General features: G+C 33.4%; 2 protein-coding genes across 3 annotated transcripts; one reads left to right on the forward strand and one right to left on the reverse strand.

Moving 5' to 3' along the window:
• The first annotated feature begins 609 nt into the window (after positions 1 to 609).
• LOC107467017 (pentatricopeptide repeat-containing protein At2g22070) lies at positions 610 to 3,711 on the forward strand. The gene has a single exon (XM_016086022.3). The coding sequence runs from the start codon at positions 704 to 706 to the stop codon at positions 3,095 to 3,097; it is 2,394 nt and encodes a 797-aa protein (XP_015941508.1). The 5' UTR covers positions 610 to 703; the 3' UTR covers positions 3,098 to 3,711.
• A 1,118-nt stretch (positions 3,712 to 4,829) lies between these two features.
• Positions 4,830 to 8,573, reverse strand: LOC107467019 (probable serine/threonine-protein kinase WNK9). Of its 2 annotated transcripts, XM_021131228.2 has the most exons (8): positions 8,555 to 8,573; positions 8,072 to 8,227; positions 7,905 to 7,942; positions 7,505 to 7,732; positions 7,187 to 7,407; positions 6,860 to 7,017; positions 6,324 to 6,765; positions 4,830 to 6,186 (listed from the first exon to the last, which is right to left on the reverse strand). In XM_021131228.2, exons 2-8 carry the CDS (start codon positions 8,150 to 8,152, stop codon positions 5,174 to 5,176), a joined length of 2,181 nt encoding a protein of 726 aa, XP_020986887.1. In that variant the 5' UTR covers positions 8,153 to 8,227; positions 8,555 to 8,573; the 3' UTR covers positions 4,830 to 5,173. The 2 variants fall into 2 exon arrangements, with proteins under 2 accessions (XP_020986887.1, XP_015941509.1); XM_016086023.2 differs by lacking the exon at positions 8,555 to 8,573 and having other exon boundaries at positions 8,072 to 8,548.
• Between the last annotated feature and the right edge of the window lie 7,874 nt (positions 8,574 to 16,447).

Raw genomic sequence — 16,447 nt, forward strand, 5'->3', positions numbered from 1 at the left:
GTGAGCTAGCTCGATTATATATATAATATTAAAATATAAATTAAATACATGTAGGATATGCGTATTAATAATTATATATATATATGTGTATAATAGTAATATATACATATATATTAATGTTTTTAATTATTTAAAATTTTATAATAATTTTTATATAATTTTGATATAGGACATAAATAAAAAATTTATAATTGATAGATAGATAATAAATAAAATTTATTTTTTAATGTTTTGTAATATATATAAGTTATAATTTATTAATATAGAATTATAGATTATGTTCTATTATTTAAGTCAGCTTGTGAACTTGAACTACGAAATAAGCTTAATTATTAATGAGTCGAACCTTTAGTTAAATTTAATTTTCGTGAGTTGAACTTGAGTTTAGTCTAACTGAGCTCACGAGCTCATTTCTAATAGTACCAAGCTATTGTTCTTTTCAATTATGGGGAAATTTAGATTGTAGCCTAAATTAATATCAGAAAATGTGAACATATATTAGATTCAGAGAAAATAATTCATTACCAATTTAATAAAATTGTGACGGAAGTTAAAGTTAGTTTAGAAACCAACTAACACATGATATAATTTGTAGGTTGATTTCAGAATTTAAATTCTAAATTCCTACAACTTAGCCGCAACTTCACCAATAGAGCCTCCATCTTCATGCGGGTGCTGAATTCAACACTCTCACTTTGTGTTGATGGGGATCACAAATCCTCCCTGCACTACTTCTTATGCTTCCCATTCCGATTTATACGCCGATGTTCTCCAATCCGCTATCAAATCCAGAGACCCTTTTGTCGGAAGATCCGTTCATGCTCGAATCATCAAACACGGCCTTCACTTGGGTGTCTTCTTGATGAACAATCTCCTCAATTTTTATGCTAAAACTGGTTCCTTCTCTGATGTTCACCGCGTGTTCGCTGAAATGCCGCTGAAGACCATTTTCTCCTGGAATACCATTCTGTCAGCTTATGCCAAAAGGGGGAACTTGGAAGCTGCACAGCGAGTGTTTGATGAAATTCCTGAACCCGATTCTGTTTCCTGGACTTCAATGATAGTGGGGTATAACATGTTGGGTCGTTTTGATAATGCCATTCATATGTTTCTCAGGATGATTTCATGTGGAGTGTCGCCAACCCAGTTCACATTTACCAATGTTCTTGCTTCATGTGCTGCAACTGAAGCACTGGATATTGGTAGAAAGGTTCACTCCTTCATTGTAAAACTTGGATTGTTCAGTGTTGTTCCTGTGGCCAATTCACTTCTTAACATGTATGCAAAGTCAGGTGATTCAGTAATGGCGAAAGTTGTGTTTGACCGGATGAGGCTAAAAGACAAATCAACTTGGAATACTATGATTTCGATGCATATGCATTTTGGTCAACTTGACCTTGGACTTGCCCTTTTTCAGGAAATGACTGATCCAGACATTGTCTCTTGGAATTCGATCATTACAGGATATACTCATCAAGGACATGATGTCAAAGCCCTTGAAATTTTTTCGCTTATGCTTAGCAGTTCATCTTCAAAGCCAGATAAGTACACCTTGGGAAGTATTTTGTCAGCTTGTGCCAATCTTGAAAATTTGAAACTTGGGAAACAAGTCCATGCATACATGGTAAGAGCTAATATAGACATATCTGGAGCTGTGAGAAATGCTCTGATCTTAATGTATGCAAAGTCTGGTGGCATTGAGATTGCTCATAGGATTGTAGATATTACAGGTATCTCAAATCTGGATGTTATAGCATTCACATCACTGCTAGATGGCTTTGTCAAAATTGGGGATATAAACCCAGCAAGAGATATATTTGACTCATTAGAATTTCGAGATATAGTTGCATGGACAGCCATGATTGTAGGTTATGCACAAAATGGTTTACTTAGCGATGCTTTGGATCTCTTCAGGAAAATGGTTAGAGAAGGTCCAAAGCCAAACAACTATACTTTAGCAGCAGTTTTAAGTGTCTTTTCAAGCTTGGCTTCTCTTGATCACGGTAAGCAGCTTCATGCAACTGCCATAAGATTGCAAGAAGCATCATCAATTTCTGTTGGTAATGCTTTAATTACCATGTATTCAAGATCAGGAAGCATCAGAGATGCAAGGAAAGTATTCAAACAGATATGCTCTAACAAGAATAAATTGACTTGGACTTGCATGATTATAGCTCTAGCTCAACATGGTCTTGGAAAAGATGCCGTAGAACTGTTCGACACTATGCTGAAACTTGACATAGAGCCTGACCAAATTACTTATGTTGGTGTCTTGTCTGCTTGTTCGCACGTGGGATTGGTACAACAGGGTAAGAGTTACTTTAATTTAATGAAAAATGTGAGTTACTTTAGTTTAATGAAAAATGCTCATCACATTGAACCCACCTCTAGCCATTATGCTTGCATGATTGACCTGCTTGGGCGTGCTGGATTGCTTGAAGAAGCATATCATTTTATAAAAAACATGCCTGTTGAACCAGATGTTATAGCTTGGGGTTCACTTTTGGCTTCTTGCAGGGTTCATAAAAATGTGGATTTAGCTAAAGTGGCAGCTGAAAATTTGCTTCTTCTTGATCCCAACAATAGTGGGGCTTACTCAGCACTTGCTAATACGCTTTCAGCTTGTGGAAGATGGAAAGATGCTGCTATGATTAGGAAATCAATGAAGGACAGAGCAGTAAAGAAGGAACAAGGAATCAGCTGGGTTCAAATCCAGAACAAGGTCCATATTTTTGGGGTTGAAGATGGGCTTCATCCACAAAGAGATGCAATATATAGAATGATTTCAAAAATATGGATGGAGATAAAGAAAATGGGCTTTATTCCAGACACTGATTCTGTCTTGCATGATCTAGACCAGGAAGTGAAGGAACAAATCCTTAGACACCATAGCGAAAAACTCGCTATTGCATTTGCTTTGTTAAATACTCCAGGATATGCCACACTGAGGATCATGAAGAACCTTAGAGTCTGCAATGACTGTCATTCCGCCATAAAATATATCTCTAAGCTTGTCGGTAGAGAAATTATTGTAAGAGACTCCACACGTTTTCATCATTTCAAGGATGGTTCATGTTCATGTCAGGATTACTGGTAGAAGAAACAGTGGAATTTCATGAAGAATCCGACTAGAACTGATGAGTAATTTACAAGTATATTAAACTGAAAATATATAAATGTACACAGGAGCTTAAAATCATTCACTTTTTTAGATGAGTTTGCCTGAGGTCTGACTTCAAGTGGACGCGTGCTAGAATGCTTCCGAGTCAATCAAATGCTTGTGTTCTTGTTTATGCCTGTCAAGATATCTCGCAGTTGAGGTCTAATCTTACCAAATTGGAGGCGGTACATTTTCTATAACCCTGGATTTGAATCAATCAGTTCAGATAATTCGGTGGTCTCTCTTTACCTAGTCTGCTTTGGTTCATAGTATCCACACCTATTTTAATTGACTTTCAATTCTTGCATCTGATTCATAGGCCTGAGGGAAATGATTTTTCATTTTTTATTTTTTTGGGGTATATTGATGACAGTTAATCATTGTATTACTCATAGTGGCTTAAGGGAAATGTATCCTATAGGAATGTAGTTTGTAGCAAGATTAATAACATTTAAGACGAGCATAAAATATGTAGGTGTGATGCTCTGTCGATAGTATATCTGTAAAGCACAGAGTAATGAGTAATATGTAAGATGGAAATATACACATAATTGACAGAAGTTGCTGATTTTATGTGTTATTTGTGTTATTCATTGGGAATAATGAATATATGTCCATGGTAGTTTTAATAAAAGCTTGGAAGATATATCCGTTAAGCAACGTAATTTTGCTTAAAATCATGGACAAGTCAATATGTTATTTTAGACAATGATGGATCCGCTATGCCGGTGTTGATAGTACGTAGCTTTTGCTTTTTGCTTTCCAACTAGCGACTGCCTAATCTCTATTATATTTACCGTTCAATTCACTTGTAAAGTGCCATTACTTTAAAGTAGAGTTATAAAAGTATTCGTCTACGTGTATAAATTATGATGCATTTCTTCTTTCATTCGTGTACACGGCCGTAACCTTTTATATCTTCCTCTTATCCTATAATGCCATGCCATATTGAAGTCTTTTATTGGTAAAAATGGTGGACACCATACCCTGCCTCTCCAGCATGTGCATTAATGACAACAGATAATCATCCAAGAATAACAGTGCCATCACATTATTTTTCATTGTTGCTGATGTGTTATACATAGTTAATTCTATAAATAATCTTGACTTGTCTCATTCAGGTGTCTTATTCTTTAAGATCTAAATTGAGAGTTTGAACCTCCTTCATCACCACTGTTACATTTTTCTGTACTTTGCTTTATTGTATTCATATTTATGTCTAATTTTGATATAAAAATAGTTACATGGCTCATTTATAAAGTGGCCATTTAATGGATAGGGACCTAACCTATTTATACCTTAGAACTTTCTATTATATTAATGTGTGTATGTATATATACCCTACCAAGTTGGCCACTAGTTATGTGCAGCAGCAAAACTACATGGCCGTTGTTATGTTTGTATGTTCATATTTTGTAGAAGGGTGAACAAGCATCACACAAATTTGTTGGTTTGTCCTTTGAAATTGCCCCACAATGTTTGTCAGAGGGGTCATCTGATCTTTGGCGTTATCCATCAAAATGGAGAATAGTAGGTAGGTGTTGGTCAAGCTACCTTTGTGCATGCATATATAAAAGTCTTTAAGATATTTTTCCCCTACATTCTGGATAAGGTATGCATACAACTCACACTAGGGAAAATTAAAAAGTAACAAGAAAGAAGAAAAATATGAATGTATAAGAACTTGTATTATATCAAATAGAGCATTTTATGAACCAAGCATACAAGAAAGCATTTCACAACAATAGCATCTCATAAGTAGGTACCTCTAACTAGGAGATGGAGTTGCAACACAAGGGGAAGATTTTGCTTACATTAATGTGATTGTGTTAATCTGTGTATGATTTACATGACTCTTTTTCATAACATGTCAAGTTCAAAGTGATTTTCATAGAGAAAAGGGTGCCTAGAACTACGTACACTAAGTTACATCTGGGTTTTCTTTAATTTTACTTACAATGGTGCCCCATTTAATGATGAGAAAATTATGGAAACTTGAGTGGTTTGGAGATTCTAGACATCTACTGCATCAACAGGAAGAGAAGTGGCCCTATAAAGGGACTGTGGAAGCAAGGCTCCTGCAAAGAAATCCTTGGCTGTGATCATTTGTTCTGGACTGTTAGCCTCACTTGTCTCATCACCATTTTGAACCATTTGATCAGCCAAACTTGTGCACTTCTCAGCATCAACAAGAAAATTGTTACCACAAACCATAGGCCTCAGCAATGATTTCTTGTCCTGTAACTTCGAGTGGGATGTAGCTGATAGCTCTAATTTTTCGGTGTCAGGGGATGTGCTAGCAAATTTTGATTTACTCCCTAGTTGCTGGTCTCTAAGCTCTCTTAACTGCATCTGGTACTTTGCTTTTAGCCATCTCAGTTCTTGTCTAATTTCATTCTCATAGTCCAGAAGAACACAATCCGATGAAGGAATAGAAGGTAGCTTTCTAGCATTGAGATCACTTTGGTCATCCACATCAATAGTTCTTCCACCATCCTTGATGGTTGATTGATTTGATGTCTCATTAGACTTGTCGTCACATTGTATGTCTTTTAACTCTTCAGAACACAAGTCTGGTTCATCGCGCTGCGCCCAGATATCAGTACAACTAATGCCTTTGGGTTGGTATGATGGATCTTGTGCACCTTCTGTAGCACAGTTTTCAGACCCTTCAACTTGATAAGTAATCTCCTCGAATCTGCCATGAACTGCTGCGCATCCGTTCTTAGAACAATGGAAAAATTGCAGATTCTTGGCACATGGATTATCTGATGATGCATAATCAAATAAAGAACCGTTTCTAGCACAATTGTGGCAGAAATGTTCACTTTCACATTGTAAACTTTCCTCTATTCTGGGTCCCCTTTTCCACTCAGGGACCAAGTTTGCAATTTCATTATCTATCATATCTGCTAACTTTGTTACATCTTGGTCAGTTATGTCAAGTTCAGCTATCATTTCAGAAGCAACGCTCAATGCAGTATCAGTCTCGGTGTCAAACGGGAAATAGATGTTTCGAACTCGACCTATGTAGAAGACATTGTTAATATGGCTTGTTTAGTAACTAATTACTGAGTAACCAAGGCGAATTAAAGAGCAACAGAATATGGAATCATCAAAGACTGAAAATGTTGAAGAAGGAAATAACAAGGGAAATGCCAACCTTCCTTATCTGCTATTCTGATTCTCAGAAAGATGCCATCATCTTCTCTTCTCCTACCTTTAATTGAGGCGTCGAATTCAGCTAATTTTTCGTCCTCCTCACAATCAAAGAGATCTATTTCACTTGTTTCAAAATCATCTTGGTGATAATCCAGTTCAGACACAGGTCCATAACCACCAGGATTATCGGTGGAGCCACTCATTAAGGTGGTGTTGCTGCTATGAATTCCATTAAGAGACTGTCTAATTATTGGGGTTACTTCAAAGCAGTCTCTTTGATATTGGAATGGTTTCAAGTCATATCCATAATCATCAAGTTGGAGAAAAGGGTCCTCCAATAGTTCCTTTGCTGAAAGTCTGAGGGACACAGTTGCTAAGCATTTCTCTACGAATTGCCGAACCTCGGGATCATTTACTTTGTAAAGAGCCTCTGGCATTTTCCCCTGAAAAATATGCATTCCATGTTAGTAATTTGGACAAAAATAATGAAACCAAATTGCAAAAATAATCATGGCCAAAGAAAGAAATAGTTCTTACAGAGGAAACTTTCTTGTAAATTTGAGCAGGATGGTTGCATTCACTATAAGGATATTCAAAGGTGACCATCTCCAAGATGCACATTCCAAAAGAGTATATGTCAACCAATTCATTGTAATCCTCTTCATATACTTCAGGGGCCATAAACTCAGGTGTGCCTAAATGAAGTAAAACAATGAACAGAAATAAGCCATGCTAACAAACTCAAAATATGCTGAGAACATCATAAAATTCATCTGAATAGTTAATTGTGGAAGAAGGCATAACATGTGTATTTGATCATGGTGACAATGAAAAATAAAGGCTAATTTCATGTTGTTGTCTCACCAACACAGCGAGCGGCATTAGATTTGCGAAGAATTGCAGCAAGGCCAAGATCCCCAATTTTAACTTCTCCTTGGTTGCCATTGATGAAAATGTTATCACACTTGAGATCTCTATGGATCACAGGAGGGTCATGGCTGTGTAGATAGAGAAGCCCTTCCAAAACCTGCCTGCACCAATGCTTAACAGCTCTGATGTTAACCCTTCTGTGTTTAAGCCTGTACCTGCAGTTTGTAAAAGCCAAGATCAAGAAGCTGAAATGACATGCAAATGAAACCAAGCATTGAAGGTAAGATATAACACAAAATGGATAAGGCTTACTGTCTTAGAGTCCCAGAAGTGAACATCTCAGTGACAAAATTTATGTGTCTGTTGGTAGTATCAACCCAGGAAGTGTAGAACTTCATGATGTTCTTGTGTTTCAATGTCTTGAGAAGATGAATTTCACAGTATAATCTCTCAAGGTCTTCTGGATTCTGCAGAAAGTCGTAAAGCTTCACTTGGTTCCATGCAACTTCTATCCCTTCATACTCATCAAATGCTCTATAACTGCAACAAATGGACATGACCTCATATTAAAAACAAAAATCTCATTTTGGTGGCACCCCCACAATTTTCAACTTGCAAAAGGAAGAAAATCTAAAAGAAATTGAAGATTTTGCTTTGAAAATTTTGAGGTGGCTCTGCTGAAAAACAAGATAATAAAGGATATGGTGCATACACTGTCTTGGAAGCTCCTTTACCAAGAATTTCATTATACTGTCAAAACATGGAATTCAAAACCAATAATCAAAATAAGGCCCTTGATAGCATAATAATTTGTAAATTACTTTGAAAAAAAAAAAAAAACCAAAATCTGAAGAGTTGTATAAAGTGTATTGTATATACTCTTCCATATCTTCCACTAGGATCAACTTCCACAAATTCAGAGTACTCTGCCTCTGCCTCAGCACTTGCACCACCATTCATGCTTTGCTTCTTAATATCTATATGCTATTTTCTTTTGTTTTTTATTGATTTGCACTCCACAAAGCCTTTTATTTGCTTTTATGTGAGCACAAAGATAAAGAACAACAGAAAAAGATTTTAAAAAGAAGAAAAAAGAAAAAGGTATTAGTTTTGTCAATGCATATGGAATATGGAAGGAAGAATCAGATGAAACCAAACTAAACTAAACAAAACTTTGATAACTAATTTTTGGTATTCCGTGACGCTAGCTAGAGAGAACAAAGAGAAAGAGAGAGAAAGTGTTTGTGTGCCTAGGAAGTTCCATCAAAAAGACAAAGTGAAATGAAGTTAATTGCCAACAAGTGCCAACTAAACTACCCTGGAATACAAGGCAAAGATTTTCACAAGGTTGGAGAGTGATACCTCTCAGTCATACATCTAATCTACTACCACGCTTTCCTGCATAAATATTATGTATTCTATAAATATTTATAATTTTTTAATAAACAATAATTTTATTTAAAATGAATTTAACCATATAAATATTGTTATAGTAGGCATGTGATTTAAGAACATGTAATTGATCACCATAAAGAAGCTGACAAAACACACTCTCCTTTTCTTCCATCTCATCACGAGCTGTAAAACCATAATCACTCTCTGAGTCTAACAGGTTGCACTTCATGGGCCAGCCAAAGTTTTAAGCTTTTCTCGTTAAACAAATAATTTATGTGGTGTTCAGGGTGTTTGTATCACAAAGGAGTGGAATTTGGGTCATTTGCATTTATGGCATGGGAAGAGGTTGCTTTGCATCACAAATGTTCTATCTACTTGGGACTATGGTGGTCTTATTATTAGAGTTTCTTTCTTTGTAAGATGTAAAAAATACATAGTTGCTTTAATATAAATAATAATAAGATTACAATCCAAATATAGTTTTCTTCCCAAGTTATTTTCCTTTCCAAAAAACCTTATCATTTTAAAGAGTTTAGATCACTAGTTAGCACTTAGCAGCAATCTAATATGTTTAAAAATTGAGTTGTTAGTTTCAACTATGTACTCTCCCTTAAATAGGCTGTGTCCTTTTCAGAGTTGTGTACTGCATAGGACAGGTAGCCTACAAATTTTGGTGTTAGGGACCACGGACCACAGATGATGAGGATGAGAGTGGAGAAATAATTGGTTAACAAGTAAGTAGGGTGGATCAACTTGGTGGGCCCCAATGTGGAGTAGGGGACCACTCATACTCCTATTCCATTCTAGACCCTCTACCCTAACGTGCATGCTTGGAACTTGCAAGATTTTTGCAGCTCAATTGCTTTGTTTCACACCTCATATTTTACTTTTGGTTTTTGGAGCAATACCTTATCAAGTTTAATTAGGATATAGGATTTTTTTTCTTTCTAGTTTTGATAAGAATTTAATTTTGATTCATTGTAAAACATTTTCTACTATTATCCAATTTTATTTGTTTTTTTGGATGACTATTTATGTGATCAAAATAGTTATTTTGATTGACGTATTGTTATATAAAATTGTATTATTCTATTTTATATTGGTAGTGCATCAAAATTATTTTTTTTTTGTAATAAAAAACTAGCACTTCGATAAATAAGCATGCATGCCTCTGCCTCAGGATATATACCAAACAAGTGACCTAAAATTTTGATTAATGTGCATTTCTTTGTAACAGATGTTGGTATAATATATGGCTATATGCATAGCACATGCTGCCCCAACTGGCTTTTAGTGCTTTCCATCATTGAGAGGCCGGTGGCAGATAAGGCAAAAGGGTTGGTTTGGTATTCTATTGTGCCTTAGCTTGCCACATTTTGCAGCTTATAGAAACCAGAATCTTCCTTTTCTGACAACCATTTTGTATGTCTTTCGGTGTGTATTTTGTTGGAATAAAAATAATAAATAAAAGATATTAGAAAGTAAGACCTGATCCATGATAAACCATTCAATAAGCCTGGAAAATATATACTTCATCATTTAATAGCATTGATATATAAGAAACTAGAAAAGGTTTCGGTTTAATTGAATTGAATTGAATTGTGATGTATATCAACATTAGTCAATAATATTCAGTATACCATCACTATCTGTTAATTTAGGCCTTTTCTTCTTTTGCTTGCTTGCTGTAAATGATTGTCTAAAATCCCAAAGCTTCTTGCTTGTGTATGGCTTAATTGGTTGATGAGCCTGTTAAAACTCATACATACATGCTTCAATAACTTAATTAAGCATTGTATATAGATTCCTTAGAGTTATGTTTGTAAACTTTTTTTAGCTCTTTCACATAGCTTTTCACATCTTTCCTTTTTGCTACTGTCATTGTCTTGGCCCTAAAGATATGTTTGGTGTACTTTTGAAATGTGGTGAGAGGCAATAAGAAATTAAATGAGCTTTCAACATAATTACTAATTGAACATGAGAAGGAAAGAAAGAAGTATTAAGTAACCTAATAAAGGTGATAACTTTTGTTGGTTATCCCCACACGCCAAGCACTAATCCGTCGCGGATTTAAGCTCTATTTAAGAGTTTGTCGGAATTCAAACCCCCGACACTTGTTTAAGTAGATGAGTGAGCTAACCACTCGACCAATCTCAAATTGGTTACTAAAGGTGATAATTGTTTTAGTTGTTTAAACATTATGACTCAGATTCGATTTTTAAAGTAAATTCCTGAAAATTAGTTGTTGACTCTCTCAATTTTCAAATACTAGAGAGTTTACACCTAGTACCCTAAAAAAACTTATAAGTTCATTTAATAATTGCACAAAAATTAAATAATCCTCATGCATTGTCTGGTCTTTTGGATCAAACACCTTCATCATAAAAGATTTAATAAGCGATAAACGATAGAACAAAAGACAATAATAGAAAGTCGTGTAATATGAGTAATAGTAGTAATACTATAATCAAAGTGTACAAAAATCCAAAGTTATGTTTGTCTTGATGATTTATTATTTATATTATAGTGATCCAATAGACGATTTCCAGGTGCAAAGTGTGTCTGTCCAAAACAAGAGGCTACAGAGAAGTTCACTTCCAATTTTCTTCCTTTTTCAAAATTCCATTTAATAATAAGCCACATTGTATTGATTCTTTTAATCCCCTAATCTTGTGTTTGTCATTAGGCTTGAAGACAAAACAAATAAATAAATATGGGACAGTGTCTGCATCATTGCATGTGAAATTCTCAATTTTCTGTGTACTTTTTTTCACTGAATCCTTTTTCCTCGGAAGGACTTGAAACCTGGCTTCTCATATAATATCGAATTTGTTTACAAGCACGGAAACACAATCACTTTTGGTAGATGAGATATTGACATAGACATTGTGTCTCGAGACACTGAATAATAAACCATATTTCAAGTCATGGTCACCTTGCATCAAACAACAACAAAAATTAGTCACACATCCTTCAAGAATGTGATGACCATCATTATTGGACAACATAACTAACATGATCATGATCATCTAAATTCATTGCATGATGAAATTTAACATGATGCAGGACATACAGCAGTTGGTTACAATTTTCTATATGTTTCCCATTAGGAGATATGATCAGGGATTTAGGTTGAGTTTAATTTTGATGCAATTTTCTATATGTTTCCCTTCAACAAAAATGTTTTATACAGTCGTGCAATCATATCCGATCCATTCTCTTAAATGACTATTCACGCGATCAATGTGAAAGGTAGTTATTTTTGCTGATGTGACATTACGATTAGATGCACATATAAAATTACTTTACAGTGCATTAAAATTAAATTCTTAGGTTAGAGTATTTTATAGTTAGTGGCAGAGTTATGATTGTTGAAGGTTGCTTACTTGTTAGTCCTTTGGCGTCTTGAAGAAATGGTTTAACTCAGGATGTAGAAGCTAAAATTTTAGGTCATAGCATCTTATTACATAAAAAGAATAAGGTAACTTTGCTTTAGTAATGTGTTTTAAGCTAAAATGTAATGTAATGTAATGTGTTTTTAGTTTTTACACTTTACCTTTGTAGGTAAGAGGTGTTCAACTTGATCAAGATGACACAGATTACAAATTGCAATTTGTCTAAGTTGCACTTACACATTGCAATTTTTTAAATGCTTATCATGCAGCTAACAACACATAATTGTCACAAAAATATATTTCATTGTCTCATGTGTCGTTTAAAAAAGTTGCAACTATTGATTTCCTATTGAAAAACATGGGTCACATGACTAAAAATAATTCTAATATCAGTATATCACACCTCTTCCACCCACCTTTTCATAGGTTGAGATTACATTTTCTCTGCAGATTACTTTGTTTTGCAGAAAGCGATTTCAACTGCCAAATAAATAATCTAGACCCCTAGTGGTTTGGTTACTATGGCATATACATGTCAATGTCACTGCTTCAATGCCTCCATAATAGTCTAATATCTTATTTTTATGTAATTTAAATACCCAAGTTACTTTCAATGGTCAACTTCAACGAGGGAAATAGAAGGAACAAACTACCATCTCAGCAACTTAAAATAGACATAATAACAATAACTAACATCATTCAGAGAGAAAAAGAAAAGAAGTTGTATAAGAACATAGTAGATCCTTTAAGAACAAAATTGAAAGAGAATCAAACCATTCTGCTTTGATGCTACAAAAGTTATTAAAAGAAAGAAGTGAAAAATAAAATAGTCTCTTATGTTATATGAACATTAATTATAAATATTTTTATGTACATTAGGAGCAGCCGCTTCTGAATGTGTGTGATGCTATGTTCCCATGGCTTTTTATTTTTTGGATGGCAAAGAAGGGGAATGTGATTCCACTAGTATAGACCAAAGGACATGCACATCTTCATACTGGCAAGATTTGACATCTTCATACAGAATGTAAATCCCTCTTCCTGCAATGTTATTAGGAGAAGAAACCATGAGATAAACAATGTAAGCCAGCATCATGAAGAGAGAACTAACTAAACATAATGAGAATGCATACTCTTGTTTTGATTCGAATTCAACCGAAACCAGAGCTTCTTCAAGGGAGAGAGGAGGGATTGTAGCCACCCCATTTGGTTAAAAACTAGTTGTGACTCATTCAGAGGAAGCAAACTCAATGAGAGAGAGGGGTAAGATAGATAAAGATCAGAGCAGAGACCCTCTAACCTTCTTTTGCTTAGACAAGGGTGAAACTAGTATATATTGAATTAACATTGTTGTTGCAGGTACAGTGTCCCTTTCAAACCTTTTCTCCCTTATGGCATAAGAACAATAAGACCAATAACCTGTGGATCATCACCACAGAATAGAAGCATCTATTGGTATCCATTTCACCTTTCCTTGTTGACTTGTTCCTCAAGAAAACCATGGTTTTCACCAAGGTGCTAAAAAGCACTCTCCTCTTGCATTTGAAGCAAGTATATGCCTCTCTTTTTAAGAGCATCTACCACAAGCCTCTGCTTCCATGTGAGTCCACCTGTTCCACAAGGTTGCCTTATAAGACTGCTAAATTTCACTCACTCACTCACATGTTTCAATCTATTCCCATCACTCACTTCACTTACCTTAGTTTCAAAACTTGTTACATGAATAACCAAGTTACTAAACCCCTAAACCTTAGCATTCTCAAAAGTTCCTTACAGCAAATTTATTCATTCTATTTATAACTATTTTTAAAGCATGAATTAGTAAATGCACTATAAAAGAATACTAATATCAATGCTCACTTTTATGTCCAGCAATGTCTGATCTCTTTGGTTTGTTACCACATGAAAAATTTTGGGTATATGTCACAAAAATAAACTTTACATTGATACTTAAATATGACCTACCAATAAAAGATTAAAATTTTATATGAATTCCCACACCTATTCAATACAATCTCACCTAACACTCTTTGTTGGACAAAACATTGAAAAAATCACTACAGAAAGAAGCATTCTATCCTACAATTGAAATTTCGACTTTTTAAGTTTTTTTCTTTTTTGAAAAATGAAAGAGAGAAATTTTTTATTTTATTTGAATTGCTTGGAGAAATTTAGTGTTGCAGAAAATTTTTTATTAAACAATGGTCTACTCTTCTAGTTGATAGTAAAATATCTACAAATTACTCCTGGAACAAAATCTAGATATAACTAAATTATATTATATTTTCAAATGAGAAGGGATTCATTTATCTTAATACTGACACAAAAAGAGTTTTACTTGATTTATCTTTTACTTTCTAGTTTTAGGACCTGGCCTATATCCAACACTTTTTATACGCACTTTTTCTGATAAGCTATTAAACCCCCCAAAAATGTAACCCAAGAATCTATTTTAGGGCTTAAAGTTTTAAGCCCAGTTATCTATATGGGCTTAAAGTTTGAAGCCCATTATCCATGTCCAACTCAATCTCCCAAAAAAAAGAAATTAAGGATTTGTTTGGGTGAAGTTCTAAAAAATTTTTTTTCTTGAGTTGTCTTTTTTTAAAAGATCTTATGAAAAAGTAAAAGTAATTTTATATATGTTTGGATATCTCATCCAAAAGATTTTTTTATCTATCAATTATGTTTGGGTATAACAATATAAAGTATTTTTTTGTTTATTTATTACATAAAAAACATCTTTTTTTAAAGAAAAAAGATCTTTTAAAAAAAGATATAAATTACAACTTTTCAAAAAAAAATATTTTTTATTTTTCTAGTGTTTTTATTTTTACTACTAAAAATTTATCAAACACATTAATAAATAAAAAAATCTTTTTTTAATAAAAAATATCTTTTTTATTAAAATAATAGCGCCAATACAAGCACTAAAAAGTATCACAAATACTTAATTTAATTGTATATTCAACTTGTGACAATCCATCATCACCATGCATGCAACATACGTAGGAGCTCTCGGTGATTTCTATACTGATTCTATTAAATAACATATACTCAAAATAAAATGAATTAACTTTAGAGCATTAAAACTTATTATATAAAGCAAAAATTCATATGATTATTTTTACCTTAGGATTAGGAGATGCAGATGCTACACTTGATTCGTAGTAGGATATGCCAAATTAGACAAGATACAATTATTGGACGAGTAATGATGAATTAGATATATCTCTGAAATTTGAACTTGCTAGAAACAGATATTCACAAGTAATTATTGCCTTTTGCCCACACAATAGTCTCCGATACGTCGTTTCTTGAGGATAATTGATCCTTGTGTTGACTAAATGGCAGAGACTAGAAAGAGTTACAACAGTCATATGTATATTTGTCTTTTGGGATGATGGTTTCAACCAATAAATAATGACAAGTTCAACTCAATTATTAATTAATGGAAAAATTAATCAATTGCAAAGTTGGTTATGAGGGGATTCAAATCATTCAATCACCTTTATTTAGTCCTCAATATATTAATATTAGTAGTTATATTGCTAATACACCTCTTAAATATCATATTATTGAATCGCAAACATATATATCTAGTTTATTCTTACAAGTTACAATTTTTTTGGTGGCCAAACTAAATTAAACAAAGAAAAATAAAATAAGAAATTGTTAGAGGGACAGTCTCGTTTAAGATTACTCTTAAACTTCTCTCAAGGTAAAAGAAGTTCTACATGCAAAAATTGTAACTTTATTATCATCTTTGCCATAATATCTGCCATCGTGTTTGCATCTCTCATAATAGTTAGATTGACCAATATTAAATAATTTAGATTGGTTAAGTAGTTAATTTATTGGTCTGCTTAAATAAGTAATAGAAATTAAAATTTTAGCGTCTTATATAAATAATAATTTATTAGAAAAATATAGGTAACTAACAACATTTTTGAACAATATGTGAATAATGTGAATTAATAGGGTTAAAAGAATAAATTAATCTTAAATTTAATTAGTAGCATTAAATTAAGGTGCAGTGTATTTTTATTTGATTGATGTTTGTTCATATTGTTCAAGATAGTTATTGTTTACCTAACACTTCTCTTTAACTATCAAGTACTTACACTTTGTTGAGTTACCATATTCACGTATCCAACACATTTCAAACACAATACTTATCGACATTCGTCCGACACACGTGTCAGTCGTGTCCAACTGTGTTTTAATAAAAAATAAAAAATAAAAATTTTTTCTCTGAAAACATTTGAACACACCTAAATACCATTATGTATCAGTGTGTTCAGTCTTATTCTTAACATGTATTTTTGAAATGAGTTTAAAAATAATATATATTATTATTTATTAAAACAAAACATATTTTAAATACTTTTATATAGTTAAAAGAATAAATTAAAACAATTAAAAAATTATTTTATATTTTAATACTAATAATATATAAAAATTTATT

The sequence above is a fragment of the Arachis duranensis genome, chromosome 9, assembly GCF_000817695.3.
Source record: "Arachis duranensis cultivar V14167 chromosome 9, aradu.V14167.gnm2.J7QH, whole genome shotgun sequence".
Lineage (NCBI taxonomy): Eukaryota > Viridiplantae > Streptophyta > Magnoliopsida > Fabales > Fabaceae > Arachis > Arachis duranensis.

Bases quoted from the DNA above. Each gene is read 5' to 3' on its own strand.
- LOC107467017 (XM_016086022.3), top strand. From the start codon at position 704: ATGGGGATCACAAATCCTCCCTGCACTACTTCTTATGCTTCCCATTCC.
- LOC107467019 (XM_021131228.2), bottom strand. From the start codon at position 8,152: ATGAATGGTGGTGCAAGTGCTGAGGCAGAGGCAGAGTACTCTGAATTT. The intron at 7,943-8,071 runs GTATATACAATA...ATGTTTTGACAG, and splicing joins CTAGTGGAAGATATGGAAGA to TATAATGAAATTCTTGGTAA. The intron at 6,766-6,859 runs GTAAGAACTATT...CATATTTTTCAG, and splicing joins TTTACAAGAAAGTTTCCTCT to GGGAAAATGCCAGAGGCTCT.